General features: G+C 36.3%; 1 protein-coding gene across 1 annotated transcript; it reads left to right on the top strand.

Annotated features, from left to right (window-relative positions):
* The first annotated feature begins 291 nt into the window (after positions 1 to 291).
* LOC103505687 (monocarboxylate transporter 13) lies at positions 292 to 18391 on the top strand. The gene is made up of 5 exons (XM_008470043.3): positions 292 to 972; positions 5052 to 5264; positions 9012 to 9138; positions 11539 to 11718; positions 17128 to 18391. The coding sequence occupies exons 1-5, from the start codon at positions 894 to 896 to the stop codon at positions 18263 to 18265; spliced, it is 1737 nt and encodes a 578-aa protein (XP_008468265.1). The 5' UTR covers positions 292 to 893; the 3' UTR covers positions 18266 to 18391.
* Positions 18392 to 19662: the final 1271 nt, after the last annotated feature.

Raw genomic sequence — 19662 nt, forward strand, 5'->3', positions numbered from 1 at the left:
AAGACTATGTAACATTCACGCACGCAGTTCAGTGCGTATCTACATCGTACTATACATATTATGTACATGCATTATTTAAGTCAAAAACCATTACGTATCAAATCAATAGGTAAGTACCTATTGCGGATTAAATTCACTCTTATGCAGCTACACCTCTAGCCTTCCTGGTATCCCCCCACCCCCCTTGCAGCGTTCCTATTAGATATGGCGAAAATCCACTCCACTCTCCTCCCATCTTCAGAGTCAAGAGTTCACGGAACTTATAATCTAAGATCAATGTCAATGAAATTTACCTACTGATCATAATATACCGTGAGAAAAGTGTAAACGCGAATAAAAAAAAGTAAATAAAAAGTACGTCTGTAGGTATTTCGTATTTTCCGATACATATAACTTAGGTCAGTAAAGTGTAAGCAAGCGCGGGACTCACTCATCTTATAAATTATTGATGTGGTACATTCAGAACTAACCTAACCTAAACGCTATCAGTATCAGGCTTTCCTTCGAACTTATCCACATTCGTAGCTTTCCCTGTTTCCCAACACAAACATTTGTCATGGAGAAAAGAAAATTTTGAACAAGAAAAAATAATAATGATAAAACAAAAAAATACGAAATAATATTTAAATGTGATATTTTTATTTCTTTTAATTGTGATATTTTTGTATAGTTAATTATTTCTTAATTTTTTTTGGAAGCCGTTAAACTTTTCTACTATCGTCAATTTTTTGCATACCTATTTTTTTTTCACGAGTTTAAAACGAAATCATCTAGTTTCTAAAAGAATACAAAAAAAATGTTTAAAAGTTCAATCCTTTAGCATAAAGCGAGATTTGAGATAATATCTCAGCCGTGTTGATAATTCATTTTGTTCTTTTCGTGTCAAAGTTGTGATGTCTCTCGTTCAAGATAGTGCATCCTTACCTACCTCCCCGGAACTGCATTGTTTGAAGCAAAGTTATGAAAAGAAAGGTAAATTGAAGTTCATTATTTATTCAGCCCAAGTTCCAAGGGAATTTCAACTTTCTTAGTTTAATTTATGTAGCAATCAATTATTGTGTTTTGTAATTAAACTGCCTTCTTGTTACCTGTTCTCACCAGGTACAGTGTGTAGGTTTAGATACTTATTTATAAGCTATAAATACCATCAAGTTCAGTGTATTCGCCAATGTCACTTTCGAGTTGATCTCAACATTAATCCTTCCTACAAGTCATTTGCACCTTTCTCATGGATAGATGATAATAATATTATATTTGTTATCTATATGCAGATATGGTCTGCAGGTACTCAGGTCTTGTAGGTATAGTACGTAGGTACCCACCTAACCGTAAGTTGGTACCTATACAGTTATACACGTATAGGTACTGTCAAATCAGAAGGCAGTGTTTCGCAACCCCGATCCCGCTCCGTATAAATAGGGAAACAATAGCGTTCTAACTCGATATCAGGTCATTGGGAGATAATTATATTAATAAAGGAGATGTTTGTATCATAATATGATACATTTATGTATTATATTATTGTGAGTTCATTGCGACGCGACGGCTAGTGTCCTTCGACAGCGACAATTAACACATCGACAGTGTAATTAAGGTGATTGCAAGCTAATGAAAGTATAGGGTCGCCCGCCGTGCCGTCAGTAAAAGCCCCTTGTCCCTGCGACCTGATTAGACCTTTTGTGACATTATTATGGCCATTGGGTATACAATATGGAAGTGCCACGAATAAATCCGTCCTTAAATAATTCGCCTAAAACTTCTGATGAGAACGCTCCAGCTTTTCCAAATCCATTTCCAATGATTTCCTGTTCCACATCCTGTTTTCCATGCTGAAAATATTTTCACCATTTATTTTTCGTGTAAACAAATGTTCGTTCTTTATGTTACGTATGTTTGCCTTCACCTTACGACCCTCTCTCTCCTTTTCCAACATATTCCATTCATTTTACCATACAGATATGGGAAATTTTAAGTCTTTCTCTTCGTGTGTTTTCTTTTTGCTTCTTCTATCTCTTCCTTTGGTGTTACTTCTCATTTACTTACAGTAGCGTTGGCGTCTCTTTTGTTTAAATTGTTAATCAATTCAATCGGAGACTTGCCTTGATTTCATTTGTTTCAACATGGGTGTGATTTCACCCACTGGGCTGGCTGGATAACAACGTGTTGGCTAACCGAAGCGAAGGTAGAGAGGATAGGGTGGGCAACAGTCCAAATATCCAACAAGCTTTGATCTACACCACTTGCCACTTGGGCCGAGTTAAGAATTATTATTTATGCTTACAGGTACCTAATAATAATTCTTCCTTTTTTTCGTAAATTGCAAGTGCAGTTTACGGTTTCAATTTGGATATTTTATTCTGGCATTTTTCCATGCAATTTTCTTTATATTGCTTTTTTCTCTGTGCTCTCCAACAAATTTCATTCAATTAATTTTATATTCTCATCCACCGTCACATTCTACATTTTCTTTCTCTTGTTCTTCCTTTTTCCTCTCGTCTCTTTCATTCTCTCTCTTCTGTTTCCGCTATTCGTTGTGCTGTTTTTATGTCCTGTTTTGACGCCTTTCGTTTATTTTAACGGTTTCTAAACCTCATATTAAACATTCTTCCTTTAGCCCCCTGGCCCTCAGAGTCTGTTTTTATATTCCGATGTACCTATTGTACCTACATGGTTTTCTAGTTATATGTACTACATGGATACTTACCAATTCATATATAAAACCTTATTCTGACGGCGATACGAGCGACGGCGATTGCAAAAAGACTTTTCAGTCTAGTGTCTCGTGCTAGCAGTATACGTAATAGAGACACATTCCATTCTATTGAACTCTCGAGCTTCCTTCATATCCATGGCACAAGTCAAGAAACTCAGAATAAAGAAAAAAATCGTGAAGAAAAGAGAAGATGGAATGCCTACAACTGTCATAAGCGGCAATCAATCATGCGGAAAAACGTGAAATGAGAGACACTGACACAGTCTAAGCACGTGTGACGAGCATAGTCGAGATATTGACCTTAGGGGTACCTACAGTGGTACGTACAATAATATCATCACGCAGAAATCATGCTGTCGAAATTGAAAATGGAATTCCAATTCTGAAAATGAGCATTGGTAAATAACAGATTGTGATACCTCGCTTCAAAGAATAGAATACGAGTAGAATAGAATAGAATACACCTTGTTTATCCTGCCAGAATGGGACTGAAAAGTCCCATTACTCCTGCAGTCTAAACAAGGTCTTATATATTTCATAGGTAGAGTTTACAAATATGCAGAAGGATATGATAGATCTTCTACGTTGTTTGATATTGATCTGCCTGCAGGTGGGAAAACCAATTTTCTTCTTCGTGACGATGACGCTTCAAGTTTTCATACAAAAGTGACATGCTCTTTATATTGTGTTTAAGGTGACTGCGTTTGGCAGCCTTCAGGCTAAAAATTGTGCGAACAAAAAAAGATAATAGACTTTACATGAGCATAAACAGCTTCTTGTGAAATAACCTCGACCTCTCATCATTGAATACAGTGCGGGTTTCCAAAAGAAACCCTGTACACACCTGGAAAACCTATGATATTTATTTATGTAACTACCTACCTACCTGCCCCGACTTTCACGGATTTAAAGAGGAAGCTCTTTCTGTTTCCTACCTTTGGAATATTAAATTTATTTTGTTCTTCTGTTCTGAATTTCAATTCTACTCTCTTCTATGTTCCGGCGGCAATCTAAAAGTTTTAAATCCACAGGGAATGTTTCCCAGTCCCTCTATAATCTATATCAAGCTCAACTTTCGGAAAATGTAGAGAACTTTTGTTTTTGTACTTTATATTTATATTTAAGTCCATGTTCCACGTAACATACTTTTGAAACACCGGATAAGAGCAGAAACCATTGCTATAGGGCCTATAGGCCATTTGGCTGTTTTTCTCATATTAAACAAACTATTGCTTTATTTAGACTGTCAGCTTAGAACAAGTTGTTCCATTATTTATACCAACAGTTTAATAGAGCACCTCTTTATTGTTTATTCTAAGTTTTAACTCGCAGATTTTGCATTTAGTTTGTCAGTATTTTTGTTTGTCCGATTTTGATGATAGGTATTTGAAAAAAATAGTCAAAATTTTCTCGTTACATTGTGGGTCACATCAGACCTTCAGAGGCCTCTTTCAACTCATGAACGAAAGGGAACGAAAGTTACTTTTTTATTGAATATATAATTATGCAGATTTCAATAGTACCAACCCATATAATGAATAATATAGAAAATATTTATTTCCCTATTCAAATGGTAGGATGAATACAAGGAGCCCCTCTATACCCCGCAAAATCTAAAACAAAACCCGCACCCTTCCCTCGTGTTTCATAAGCTACGACAAGTGTTGCACTGCTGCAGTTTCTCGCAATTTATTCCTGCTTTTACGAGGCGTCAGTGTAATGGTTTCTGTCACAAAAGCCATGATTAATAGACTACGTCATAATCTCTTTGTGTGGGCTTTAGTCTCCATTTCAAAGGACAAGGCAAAGTTGCCTCGCGGAGAAATTCAAAGTGAATCCGTTAAGTCATTGTTTCTCTCTGAATTTGAATACATACATAATAAAGAAAATGACAGACTGTAGAAAACTGCAGTTGTAGACTTTTCAATCGGAATCATAGGTATTAGGTATTATCATACTATTAATTTCTTGGATGCTACATACATTGAAGCAAAGGACGATAATGCCTAAGGCAATCTCTATCATTCAACCGCGATGGTTGGTCCTCTTAGGAAGTTATGTTGACGTTGTAGTTAGGTATATAACGTATTCTAAAGACAATGACTGCCAGAATAGTTAGCTTGGAAGGCAGGGAGTCTTCCTTGTGAGCGCTAGGTCGCGGGTTCGATTCTCGCCCGGGGGGGAATTTTATCCTAAACGGATGAGGTTCGTTCTCGGAACGGCTGGCTTTCTCTTATCCTGTCTTCCTTCTCTCTTCGCTTTTGGGACTCACGGTTCCCTATATCAAACCTCTTTTAAAATAGAAAGTAAAAATGACTTTTTTCACTCCTGTTTTCAGATACACAGAAGAAGGAAGAAGTCATCTTGGTGCCCCCAGATGGAGGCTGGGGATGGTTGGTCCTCTTAGGGAGTCTCCTAGTGAATCTGCTCATGCCTGGAACCATCAAATCCTTCGGTGTCTTATTTGTCGAATTTATCGAAGTGTTCAACGCCTCCCAAGTAACCGCTTCCTGGATTCCTGCGGTCTGCTATTTCCTCTACAGTTCCCTGGGTGAGATTTCTTTTATCCTTGGGGTTTCAGTCCCATAGGTATCCAGGATTTTATCGAAGGAGGGGGGGGGGGGGCAAAAATCCAACCATTTATATCCATTTCTATTTACATATAGAAGTCTTTTTTGAGGGGGGGGGGGGGGGGGGCAAGAATCCAACCATTTATATCCATTTCTATGTACATATAGAAGTCATGCTAAATTCTTGGTACCTAAAACCCTCATAATATAAGGTTAGTTATACAATTTATATCCATTTCTATGGTACCAGCATTTTATATTCATTCTTGGTACCCAAAACCCTCACAAGACAAGGTTAGTATGCAATGTTAGCATCAGAAATAAATAACGGTTTTAGAATAGCACTGATTACTGATTGATGTGATAAGCTTGACAGGTACCTAAAGATTTCTCTCTGCCTCTCGGTATAGTAACATTTTGGATCAATACTGACTGTCATGATGCTTTTAAATCTTATCAAAATCAATCTTGCAAAGTCAGTCTTGCTGAGCAATTTTATACTTTTATCATTTTTAGCATTGCCCTGTCAAGAAATTCAATATTACCAGATGGTCTAACGGTTTATCTAAACCAGGGGTTCTTAACCTTTTAGAATTGGCGGACCACTATTGATAAACCAAAAATCTCGCGGACCACTTGAGATTATGTATGTATATTTCTAAACGGAGCGGGGTATCTACAGGGTTCTTCATCACTTCACAAGTTTTGGTAGCAGAGCGTGGACTCAGATCAGTTTACTAGAATCTTTAGAGAACACTTTTATATAGGGTAAAAATGAACTAAAGAATAAGTTTCACATTGTTATCTGGACTTGGGCTTATGATTATAATACTTTCTCGTATAGATTACCTACCTATCTAGGTATAGGTAATCGGTCATTGCGAATAATATAATGAAACTGGTGTTATATTATATTATTATATCAATTGGCCAACTGTAAGGCAATAAAAAAGTGCCAGGTGCCAACGATCACATTACTGCCTACTCTACTTTGCAATAAAAACCATGAATCACTCGGAAAGATATTAAATCGGTCATTTAAACACATAATGAAATGGGTAGGTACTTAAGTATACCTAGGCTTTGAAGGTGATAAATCATATGCTACTAAATCAAATATGATAAATCATATTTGAAGGTGATAAATTAATGTTTTGCATTCTAGCTTCGAAACCTAATATGCTCGTTGATTATTTGCAAATTACTGATTCTTTCAAACCTCGTACCTACTTAAACGACTCTTAGGGCCGAATGCACAGTCGTTCCTAAATGATAAAGTTTTCCTTTTTCCTTTCTGTTTCTATGCAATTTGTATTTCCCGTTATACATATTAGATAGTTTGACTGAATGTATAGAGTTGAACATTTTTAAATTAGTGCAAATTTAATTTTTCTTGTCGGATTGTTGTAGGAAGTTACCTACTTATTAAAAATAGGTACATGGAAAATTTGTTCATAAAAAAAACAGAGGGCAATGAAAACATTATTCTCTTTCACATGTTGGCAATTTGACAGAAAGTAGAAACGAGTGTTCTTTTTTACTATTATTTTTATTTAATCTTTTATTTATTTATATTTTTTCATGAATGTAAAATGTCAATACAGTTCAAGTATTTTTTTCTTGACAGAATGACACCCATACTTATGTCATTACCACACATCTCTTGTCAAGGCCATTTCTAATGTGTACCTACAATTTTATTGTACCTTGTATTGTAGGTACAGTTTTACATCGTACAATAATTATTGTACCTAGTAAAACATTATGTATCATGTTCCCAGTTTCCCTCTTATCCACTCAGGAAGTAAAATTTTCGGCCCAGTAATAGGTACCTACGTAGCCAAGTATTAGGTAGGTACCTAGAGATAGGTTTGTTCCTTATGGAAGTACTTTTCAGCGGAAGAGCAACCAATTAAGAACTCGTAGGTATGGAGCCTCTGGTATAAAAAAAAGTAGGTAATAAGTGTTGGTTTCTTTGTGGTCAATCACTTAACTCGATTTTTCTTTGGCATTAAATACTTTTTTTGCTAGTAGATTGAACTTTGATTTTGAAACTTCAAACGAGATGTCAAAAAATGGTTCATTTATATAATAATAAAATTGATTTTATACCTACTTGTATATACCTACACCTACACTTCATTGATAGTGTGAGGAAAATTTCCGAAGGGCGTGATTATTGCCCAGAGAAATCTTTGTATCAACAAGTCTATTTCTTTTTTGACAGCCAATTCACTTTTAGGATTTATTCCCCATCGGACCAACCTTCATAATCAAACCTACTTAATTATTTTCACGCGTCTGTTACCTACGTCGATAAAATCGGTAGGTAATACACCTACATAATATGGTGCACCTAATTAGGATTACTATGCACAGAAGTCAGTAGGAACTAGGAACCTAGAGATAATTCATTCAATTATTAATAATTATTTAATTGGATATCCCAATAATTATAAATGATTTGTACTACAGGGTTTATGATCCAAATATTTATATGCATCTATTTTTGTGTATTTAGGAGGTGATTTCCTATAGGAAATCTCTCTTTTTTCCAGTATAAATGGTATTTAATGGCGTATTTTCAATGGAAACAACGGCCTGAAACATTTGCACCCGTTTCTAGTTTTCCGCAGTCTCATTTTGAAAAGCACTTTGGGCTTCTACACAATGGTAGATGGGAAAAAAGAAACCCTAAAAATGGAATAACATAGAGTTAGCATGAAACTTTGGACCTGGGGGCTCTTTTTTGTTCAAAGTTGTTTTCGGCACTTTTAATTTTCTCTGAATGCCAATTGCCAAACTTGTTTTCAAGTTGATTTTCACTAATGTGGGTACTAATGGCTATCATTCATTGTTATATTTATAGGAACCAATAAAAAACGTACATTTGCAATGTATTTGTTCCGAGACAACTTTGTTAATGAGCAAGAATGGACGTAGGTATTAAACTTTAACAAATTTAGTATAAATACCTAGATGCCAAAATTTTATACATTATTTACACTCTCGGTGAGACCTGGCTCACCTGGCATATATCCCACCCCCCCTAGCGGCGGATCCACAGATATTTTAAGGGGCCCGAAGGAACATTTAGGACCCCCATTACAAGTATATATACGTCACTATCGGAGAGGGATTGCAAAATTCATATGTATAATAAGACTTTTCCAAGCAGCTTTCATATATCTTTATTTAACCTTCTATAAACAAGAGATGATGATGTTTTGCTATGAACGTCAACTTTAATAGAAAACTAATCGAGCGTGCAATATTGACTTGTTCCATAATACCTTAATACCATCTCCTTCCTACCTACCTTGTTAGGAGAAAGTTTCTTTTTCCATCCATTTCATTTCCTAACTTCATAGGTGGAAGAACTTTATTTAGTTGTACCTACGTATTTCCAAGAATGTTTGTACAAATCTTTACTCTTCTTATTTCCTGGAACCAATTCCTGTACAAACATACTATCAAATCTCTGATGATTCGAGTCAAGCAACGTTCTTTCCTCAAATACCAGGAAAAGTTCTAAAGTAAGTTGTATGTATCGGTCAATAATATAGGTACACAGCAGATTTTCAACGTAAAGGTGTGTCCATACATGGTCGACGGCCGTCCATCGACATCTATTCACATCTATGGACGGACGTCGACTTTGTGTGAACACGCCTTAATATGTGCCAAACTTGGGCTAATTTCAAATTTCTTTTCTATTTTGTTGGCAGGTCCTCTAGCCAGTTACCTCTCAGCCAAGTATTCCTACAGGACTGTCACCCTGATTGGAGGAACTTTCGCTTCGATCGGGATGATTGCTAGCTTCTTCGCCAACTCCATATTTTTCCTGTACATTAGGTAATGTTAACAGGAATTTGTTTTACTTCGTACGTCTAATGCTTTCCTTTCATTAACACAAAAACGGGTTACCAATCCTTTGTACGGAAGAAAGGGAACGTATCAATAATGTAGGTACCGTGCCGATTATCGATCGAAATAATTACCAACTTTAAATTTCGGCCAAAGTAGCTCAAACTTGACACAAAGATTGGATAAATTATGTAGATCAATATTGTCCTTGGGTCCTGTTTCCAGAAGGTACGGTTCGGCTGTTATTCCGGACCAAAGTTTTGCTATTTACGGCTATACAGGGAAAAAGCTCAAAAGGAATCAGCGGTTCTCAGGACTTTACCTTTAGCCACAGGTCGCTCAAATTTTGCAGAGAGCTTCGATAGTTTATGACGATCAAAAGTGTCCACGGGCCGGACCTCGAGAAATGTACTCTTCGGCTTATTTTGGGTTAAAAATAGTTCTCTTTTCTTAGGACTATTCCGGACCTAAGCTGCTATTGCGTTTCCAAATCCCAGATATTGAAGCAAAAGGATAAAATTAAAAGGGAAGGTAGAAAAAGGATTTGATATAAGTAGATACGGATGACCTCATTAGGGAATATACATAATATTATATGAATCTATGATTATATTGACTGATATCGCTCGCTTTTTACACGCGAAATATACCCGTGGGACTTAAAGTTGGCAACCACGTAACTCCCAGGAGAATTTTTGGAACATGACATTAAGTTTTTTGTTGTGGTTCGAAAATGTTCATCATTAGTTTGCATATCACCAGAGTAGATGGATAGAACCTTTTTGTTCAATACATATTTACCAGTCCTTTGTACCATGACAATCTTGGTAGGTTGCAAGACATAATGGTGTCCATGTTACTTGTTCCTATTTGGACGAAGGTATTCCCAAGACAAATATCTACCATCGCGAAAAGAAATAAATAATTCCCTTCGTTAAGCTGACAATATGTAAGAGTACATCGATATACATTTTCAGTAACAAGTAAACAAGTTAGGTAGTTAGGTACATCATTAAATTGTAAACGTTATAGGTACCTAGTCTGACTACTGTGCGTATGTCATTAATTATTACGATAGTATACTCGTATCTACTTATAACTATAATATAAAGTAGAACCTGCCTACTTACCTATATGCAAACTTATTTACGCGAACAGCAATCAGCAATATCTGTGTAAAATAGCAAGGCCTAGAACTTGATGTTTTCAAATATTACGTCACTCATTCATTCTATAGATAATAGAGTTCGCGATGTTTACAATCCTTCCGTTATCTCAAGTGTGATGTCATACGCGTCAATATTTACTTGAGTAGGTTTATTAGGTTACACCTACTTTTAGTACTTTTCGCGGTCAATTATCAAGAAACCAAAACAATAATTATCTCTTAAAGTGGGTATGATTTGTTTATCCATTACGTAATGCCATACCTAAAAACAATACCTTGTTTAGACTATTTGGCACATACAGTGTTAGTTGTGTATTTGGCACATCCACTAATATTTGCATGTTTTACACAAAATTATTGGTGGATGTGGCAAATATTTGCGTGCTTAGGCACATACATACATACAGTGTTGGTTGTCAGTTTGACACATCGACTAATACCAAGACTAACTTTTTAAGAACTCCCTCTTATTTACGAATTGAAGAACTGTTAACTTTTTTATCGAGTTCATTTAGTTTATGTCTTCTGAGTTCATTTTGTTTATATCACGCTTATGAGGTCATAGAGATAGAATCCATCAAAATACCGTTCAGTATTCCAAGGGGGGAGTGTGCTAGTATTACTGATAAAGACTGAGACGTAAACAACAAACTAATGATGTATTGTTTTGACGTGAGTCACTCAACTATATTGATGTTTTCCGCTTTTTTATGGGTTTTATACTTGCAAATAAGATTATGCAAGGAATTAAAGTCTAGCAGCGTTTCTCAAACAGGATTCCGCTTAAGGGTTTCGTGTCTATTTAACTTCAAGAATTCGAGCCGAAATATGGAATTTTTTACTCTCACGTATTTGAAAGTTTAAACACGGAATAAATGTTATTTTGAAACTCATTTATTTTAAAATGTCATCTCATGTATTATAATAAAAGCTATAGCCATCCAGGAACTTTTAAAAGTTTTATAAGCCAAGTACCTACATACCTTTGTTAAAAGTTCAACTAATATCTATACGTATTTATTATCAGGCAAATATTTATAGCCTATTTTCCTTTCGTAATGTTAATGTACATTAGCTTAATTCGAATTGTTCTTTCTCAAATGTTAATGTACATTATCTACGTTCTCCTACCTTTACATTAACTTCCCCTCCCCAATTGTTTTCCCATCAAGATTAACCAAAGTAAAATACGAAATGTGACCTTTATAGTTTGCTTTCAGTTACGGTGTCTTCGTGGGCATTGGAGCGGGGCTGTCATTCCCACCCGGGATTTTCATAGTCACCTCCTACTTCCTCAAATATCGAGGTCTGGCCAACGGGATAGCTATTTCAGGGAGCGCTCTCGGATCGATCTTCCTGCCTCCATTTCTGCGGTATCTTCTCGAGTCGTACGGGTATAGGTGAGTTGTTTTTTCCATTTTTTTTTTTTTTTTTTTTTTTTTTTTTTTTGGGGGGGGGGAAATAATTTTCCAAAAACCCCCATTGCAAAAAACCTTTGCAACACCTACATAATATGGTGCACCTAATTAGGATTACTATGCACAGAAGTCAGTAGGAACTAGGAACCTAGAGATAATTCATTCAATTATTAATAATTATTTAATTGGATATCCCAATAATTATAAATGATTTGTACTACAGGGTTTATGATCCAAATATTTATATGCATCTATTTTTGTGTATTTAGGAGGTGATTTCCTATAGGAAATCTCTCTTTTTTCCAGTATAAATGGTATTTAATGGCGTATTTTCAATGGAAACAACGGCCTGAAACATTTGCACCCGTTTCTAGTTTTCCGCAGCAATGGGGAGTGTGGGATTGGTGTCTGGATACCAAGACATCCAGACCTACTAAAACCCAACCTCTCCCTCTCCGCATTAGGGCCCTGGAACCAGATGTATTGGACATTACTTCAGGGAACAGGATATTACTTCCATACATTACGCCAAATATTTGCGTGTTTAATAGGCACATGCCTACAACCTACATACACTGTTGGTTGTGAGTTTGGCACATCCACTAATACCTAGACTAACTTCTCAAGAACTCCTCATATACGAAATACAGGACATACTTACGAAGATACCTTCAGTAAAGAGTTCAGAGAGATTTTATTGACGAAAATTTGAAAAGCCCTGAACATCGTTATCCCTGCCAGCATTAAAGCTTATAAAAAAGACGAGACACAGAGAAAGTGAGGGAGAAAGGGGAGGAGGAGGAGGAGGAGGAGGAGGAGGAGAAGGAGGAGGAGGAGGAAAAATAAAATTGTCACGTCATTTTATCAGTTCGGTCTTTTGAAATTTCCCTGGAGGGACATTTATTATTGGAGCTTATAGCCTGCCAATACTGACGTAAAAGACAACGTCTTTTTCTCCGTATTCCTGTGAAGTTTATAAAATACCTACTGGTTCCCGATCCTCTCACAATTTTCTCCTTGTTATACATAACTTCATAGCGGGAAATATACTTGAAAATTCTGATGTAGCAGTAGGTATCTAGGAATGACATGTGTATGAATATAAAAGTTCTGACTTTGTCATCTCTAGGGAGTACGTAAACACGAAACACTGCTAGGGCCACTATGGGAAAGAGATTTTTCAGTACTGAACTAAAAGTTATTATTCGATTGCTAATTTATTAAACTGGCGACCTTTTTTGGTCTCTTGAGCTACATTTTGTAACTACTTTATACATGAAGTAGTTACAAAATGAAAATACTTTATACATGACCTTATTGACAATGTTCTTTTCTGCTCCGACTACAAGAGTGTGGAAACAATTTTTTTATTGTACTATGTTAATGGCATAAAATGAAGTGTAGGAATGCACTCGTTTGTATCAGGGATAAACATAGGAATCGTGAATAATCTTGCACAAAAATCTCACGCGTTGCAAATTTTGCTTGCAAAAAAAAACGGAGTCATGTTCATGGCATGTTATCATTAAAAAGAAAAAGAAGAATAAAGAAAGAAAGAAGAAGAAAAAGAAAAAAGTTAAAGGGTAGCGTCAATGTGACCTACGGTGAAAAAAAGTAGAAAGAAATAATGTCAAGTTTTCTGCTGCGAGCATTGTAGTTTTGTAGCATCCACTATTTTTTCGACGCTGAGTGAGTTGATATCTAGATAGCAGAGATTTTAATGAACGCCTTGTTGTTAGGGACTGTCTAAACTTCGATTTAGACTCTAGCAATCTAGTACATGACCAATATCTGACTAGATTTTCAATAAGCTTGTCGTTGCTCATCTTTCTTGTTGGAAAAAAAATCCACAAATCCCAACTCAAACAGAACTATCCCATTAGAAATATCTACTATAATTTCTAACCCACGTAATTCCTGAAACGTCATTCGAAACCCATCAATAATACCAAAATACTTACCCATTCAGGTACCTACCTACTTGAAAATTAATTAATTATTCAAATGGTCTCGTTTTGACATTGATATTTCAATTTGGTACCTACCTATTCATTGACTTTTACTCAGTTCATTAAATTCCCTTGAAACTTTTTATCAAACTTTTCCACCCGCCCGCGCTCTTTCGCTCCATTTGTCTGTCGACCTTTGTTCCTCTTCTTGTCCCTCCTATTTTTAGACATATTTCTCGTTAAAGTTTCCTCATTATGGGACCGACGCAGTAGGAAATTCAGGGCAAGATAATCCCGATTATCCCGGTAGAAACCTTTGGATTTTTAAGCTGTGTCCACACATAGTTGACCACGTCGATCGACGAGGTGAAGAGGTGAATCTATGTTGTCGAGGCAGTGTATGGTTTCAGTCGACATCGATCGACGCGTCGACGATGTTTGGACACACCTTTAAAAAGGAGCTGAAATGGAAATAAACATTATCTATTAACAAAGAGACCACTTTGCCACATCATCGAAAATATTAGCAGGAAAATTGTCAGCATTGTAAATTTGAAACATAAATTAGCTAATAGTACGTACACTCGAAACTTTTGTTTTTGTTATTTTGCCCTAACGTAATTCACTCATCGCATTGCGGATATTAATGAGGTTCAAGTTGATTGGAAGAATTTAGCAGAGTATGCTCTAGCAATTATAAATAATTGACTTCCATTAATTCCCCCCCCCCCCTCCTCTATCACACATGAATTGCGTGGACGAGGCTGACTTTATTGCTGATAGGGACGATCACAAGGGGGGTTCATGCGGTCGCCCCCACGAGCTCCTCAAGGGGCCGGGAACCAACAGTTCTCTCTTCCCCCACCCCCAAAAGGACTCAGCCCCGGAGGCCCCGCCCCGTTAGGCTATGAATTGCCCTGCTGAATATTGAGGCATTTTATATTGAACTACACTATAAAATGCCCTCAACAGTCAGGGTATTTTAATGAACTGCCCTGACTGGTGAGGCATTTCATACTGAACTAATTGGTATAGATACTTGTGGTAATACCAATTGAATTTTATTTGATACATACAATATCAATACTAATAAATGTATTATCTAACTAGTTTTATCTGAATAGTTTTCTAATGGTTTTGACCGTGGAATTGTTGACTAGTTAATCAAGGCTGCGGTAGTCTGGTTAAATTAAAGAACTTCAGGATTTATTAGAGAACCTACCAATTAAAAGCCTAGCAAAGAGAACACACGCTATTATTCTTTTTATGGTACCATTAATGATAAATCACTTGTGCAGAAGAGAAACTTTAAAATTCTTGCAGACAAATTTATCGAACATATGTACCAAGCTTAAAGAGAAAAGTGGAGACGCCAAAATCTCGTTCCTCCATAAAGCCACACCGCTACAACAATAACATATTAACAATATTTATCTTTAACAATATTGACAGTACTTATTGCTATAACAATACTTAGGAATGGTAATCTCCACATGGCAGACTGACGACACAACAACAGGTCCACATGGTAAATGACAAATGACTCACCATTTAACCTTGATCTTCTTTGTCAACATTTTCGGCGAACATTCGATGCAATCGGTCGATAAGTCGAATCCATTTTACCAACTTCAAAACAAGAAAAATGCTTTACTCAGCAATTTCACTTTCAAAGGTGTCTTTAAGTATACAGTAGCATTCCTTAAGGGCTCAAAAAGTTTGTCTAGTGGTGCTGTGAATGTAAATCTGACCATCATCCACATAAAAATCGGTCAATCTGTAACTATTGTTATCTATTCTAAAGACTTCCGAGGAATGATAACAATCCTGTCATTTCTGGAAAAACAAATTTACTATCCCATCTTTCTTTCTGTGTAAAATGTTTACGTACTTGTTAGGGCGTTTATGTAGTATTCAGCAAAACATGTTTGTCTTCATACCTACTTATACGTAATTGAAAATATTGTTCCAAAGTACCTACCTACTTAATGCCAAACAAAAAAAAAAATCAGGTAATTATATATCTACTTTCATACATTGGTGATACCTACCGACTTACCTACGTCACAAAATGTGATTATTGTAATCTAATATACAGGTATTTTGTTTAGAGGGTACATGGAAGTCTCGTGTAAATGGATACCTACTTATCGTTTTCACTTGAATTTTTTTACGTCATTCCCAGATGTGTCGTCAACAAGTCTTGTTTACATCAACAATATTGCTATAACTAGATAATAATGTACTTCTTACGAATAATGCCCTTATAAGTAGGTATATTATGTAACAACTGTAACATTATTAATAAATAGGTATTAGCAAAAAAGATAGATACCCAGCTACCCGTATAATAGCATAAAACTGACGTTTAGAGAAAATTCTAAAGGTATGCCCAAACATAGTCGACCAGCCGTCGTTCGACGAGGTGAATCTATGTTATCGAGGCAGTGTGGACGGTTCAGTCGACATCGATCGACTGTGTGTGGACTGTGGACACAACTTACCACTTTTAGGCAGGAGTCAGGCAAAATAAATAGGTACCAATAGTGAAGTCCTTAGATCTGCAGGATGGGGGGTTTTATGAAACATTGGATTCTTTAATAGGCCATGTATAACTTTAAAATTGCCCCAACTTGGCCCATGCAATTTTTCATTCAAAATACTTATATTATAAGTTATAAGTATTCCTACCGCGTGTTACTTTCAGCATTGTTATGATTATGAAATTTATCGGAAACGAATAGTACACTTGCCAAGGTGTGAGTAATTAAACGTGAAAACTTCGCGATGATGCTTCATGTTACATAATATGAACGTCACGCTAGTTATCATAACTATAGGGTGAACGGAAAATACGACATGTAGGTTGTAGGGCATACCTATTCATCTCTGGGTTGTACTGACAAAGACTCACAACTTACCTAAGAATAAGTGCATAGATATTAATTAAAAAGTATTACCTGCATAGAAATTTATTAAAAGAAAAAAAAAAAAAAATCGATACACAAAGACCTATGGGGAAACACGGTTATTAAAAGCTTGCGCTTGACAAAACTTTTGGGTGAAGGCCCTAGGGTGATATGGTTTTATCTGGACACCCTGTATAGTTACTCATCAGACATCAAGTTCCCAGTTCGACATTGACATTCATGTGAACCACGCCAAGGTCACCTAGAGGGCGTTCAATTGTAATTGAAAATTTTCTTCCCAATATTTTCACCCCTCCTCCCCTTCATTATCATAACACAGACATATACGTATAGTCACCAAATTTATTATTATAGTAGGTACCTATTTTAGACACTTTTTGCTGACAGCGTTAAATATTTCAAGTGTGAAATTGAGATTTATTTTCAATTTTCGTCCGAAATATTTTGGACGAGTTTCCAATTTCTTTGGAAAGATAATAATAATAATAATGATTTTACTTCCGTTGTTGCAGGGGTGCAGTTCTAATCATGGGGGGCATTACACTGAACGTGTGGGTAGGTGCTATGCTCTATCAACCTGTATCCTGGCATATGAAGAAAGTAGTCGTATACAACACTTCTAGTTCACTGGAAGACTTGGAGGAAGCAAAAGATTTACCCGAAGAAATGATGACATTCACTTCAGCAGAGAAGTATGCTAATTCAAACCATCACAACTCCAACTCTACTCTACCTCAACTGGGAAGTTCAGCCCACCTGACACCCTACAGGAAACTAAGTAACTTGAACAAGCCAGTGTTCCCTGTGGGTAGCACAGGACATTTGAATTCTCACAAAACCTTGAGCCCCAATGAACCAAATGAGAGGAAGATCAGCTTTGTATCTACCTCCTCACTACGATATGTGAGCACTGCATTCCATGGAAGTACCTTGGTTGGACTCAACATAGAAGAAACTAAAAAGCGGACCAAAAGTAAAAAGCAGCATGAGATGGAGCAGAAATATTTGGAGGCAAACAACAAGAATCGTCGCCATGAGCCTGAAACTCTCTTCAAACAACTCATCCAAGATCCCGTGTTTATTATTTTACTCATATCAAATGGCACAACAGCCATTGGTTATACCAACTTTACTATCTTGTTGCCTGCCTATGCTATCACGCTAGGCTATGACAAGTCTATTTCCTCGTACTTGTTATCAATCGTAGCAGCATTTGATCTTATCGGTCGGGTAGGAGGCTCATCACTGTCTGATTGGTTAACACTGGATAAGAAATATTACTACATCGGGGGTCTTCTTGTATCAGGGATCATCCTGTCTATTCTCCCTTTTGCTTCAACCTACACTTCTCTCGCCATACATTGCGCCATATTTGGCTTGTCCTCAGGGATCTTCATTGGGATAACAGCAGTCACCATGGTAGATCTCCTGGGAGAAGATAAGCTGACCGCTTCATACGGGATATCCCTGTTTGTGAACGGCTTGCTCCAATTGATAGGGCCTCCTATCTGCGGAGTTACATTTGAACATCTACACACGTACAAGCCTATATTCACGTGCTTGGGTTTGTTTCTCATTGGAGGAGCGGCTGTGTGGATTTATTTACCACTATCAAAACGATTCTCCCGGTCCTCCTCAACGTCCAGATAGAAGTGGAAATGAACCCGAACCAAGAGACCAACATATTATTCGCCTAGAAATCAAACTCCGAGTACTTATACGTCCTGAACTCTTTATAATCTGAAATATTTTATGTTTATTATTATTAGATTAAAAAAGCAGCTATACTTGTATACGTGGCAGGTATGTGCATTGACCAGAGAGCACAAAGGTCCGAGTTTAATAGATACCTCAGTTATTTACGAGTAACATACATTGCTTGATTTAGGTAGTTATAATTGTGCAATTTTATGAGTTTTGGCACATACCTGAGTGGGATTTAATTTTAGAGCTATAATATTATACAGATATCTGTTTAAATTCTCTAAATGTATTGTTTAATTAAATCTACAAGCCTACTACTTGGGTAAAGGGACTCTTTAGTCCTATTCGAGCAGTATAAATAATGTTACCTATTTATTTAACCAAATTGATGTCCTGTCGTACTAATTATCTATCAATTAAAAATTGTCGTTTCGTAGTTTTTAGTATTATTTCTTTTTGTTTTACGAGTGTTTTAGTTTTAGCTATATCTTTGTACAGTGTAAAATATATTATGCATTATCTTTCAACTATTGAATACCTACCTATGTATTAAGATAGACCTACTTACATGCCTATACAAAAGAAGATCCAGGTATTATGCTGATTTAAAAATAATAATCAGATGACGGGGGAGACAAAATCATGCTATTGGGTAGGTACAGAAGATGTAAACTGAAAAAGTTAGATGTCAGATTGGCTAGATTTGTTGTGAATTCCAAAAGCCGCGTAATCAGCCGCTCTTGTGTGTTTGATTTTAACACGATCCGCGGTTTTTTTTTTTCCAAAAAGATTAATATTCAGATAAGGGTAGGGTTAGAGTGTAAAACTTTTCAATTAAACAAGGAAAAGAATAGCAATCTCTGTGATACATTTCACATCCTTTTAGAATAGGTACTAGATACAATTAGAGGTATCTTTATTTATTCTTAATTATTTCTCATTTATTTATTTCATATTATAATTTTCATGTTTGAAGTCCAGGTGCTATTAATATTATAATTTCATTATCTGTATCTATACATACTTTAAAAACCATGTAGACATTAAAATCTAAACATAACAAATTACTTGTTCTCACTGTAAAAGAAGTAGTTTTCTCTTAATTTATCACTCCAGTTAGAAATATTATTAAGTACATACCTAACTATCAATTCTGTTATGCATTGTACAGCTGTAGATAATAAAGAAATTGCTCTTGGGTCGATTTTGGTGTGGCATTACTTTGTGTGAGACATTCAGGGGGGGGGGGGAGGGGGGGGGGGGGGAAGGGGTGCTCTTTGTGAACACTCTGTATTGGTAAATATTATTAATCATGATGGCAGACACCAGGTAAAAGAGAAAGT

The sequence above is a fragment of the Diaphorina citri genome, unplaced genomic scaffold (genome assembly GCF_000475195.1).
Source record: "Diaphorina citri unplaced genomic scaffold, Diaci psyllid genome assembly version 1.1 scaffold10, whole genome shotgun sequence".
Taxonomy (NCBI): Eukaryota; Metazoa; Arthropoda; class Insecta; order Hemiptera; family Psyllidae; genus Diaphorina; species Diaphorina citri.

Coding starts and splice junctions, on each gene's coding strand:
- LOC103505687 (XM_008470043.3), top strand. CDS start 894: ATGTCTCTCGTTCAAGATAGTGCATCCTTACCTACCTCCCCGGAACTG. Junction 9,139..11,538: donor ATATTTTTCCTGTACATTAG/GTAATGTTAACA, acceptor GTTTGCTTTCAG/TTACGGTGTCTTCGTGGGCA. Junction 11,719..17,127: donor CTCGAGTCGTACGGGTATAG/GTGAGTTGTTTT, acceptor CCGTTGTTGCAG/GGGTGCAGTTCTAATCATGG.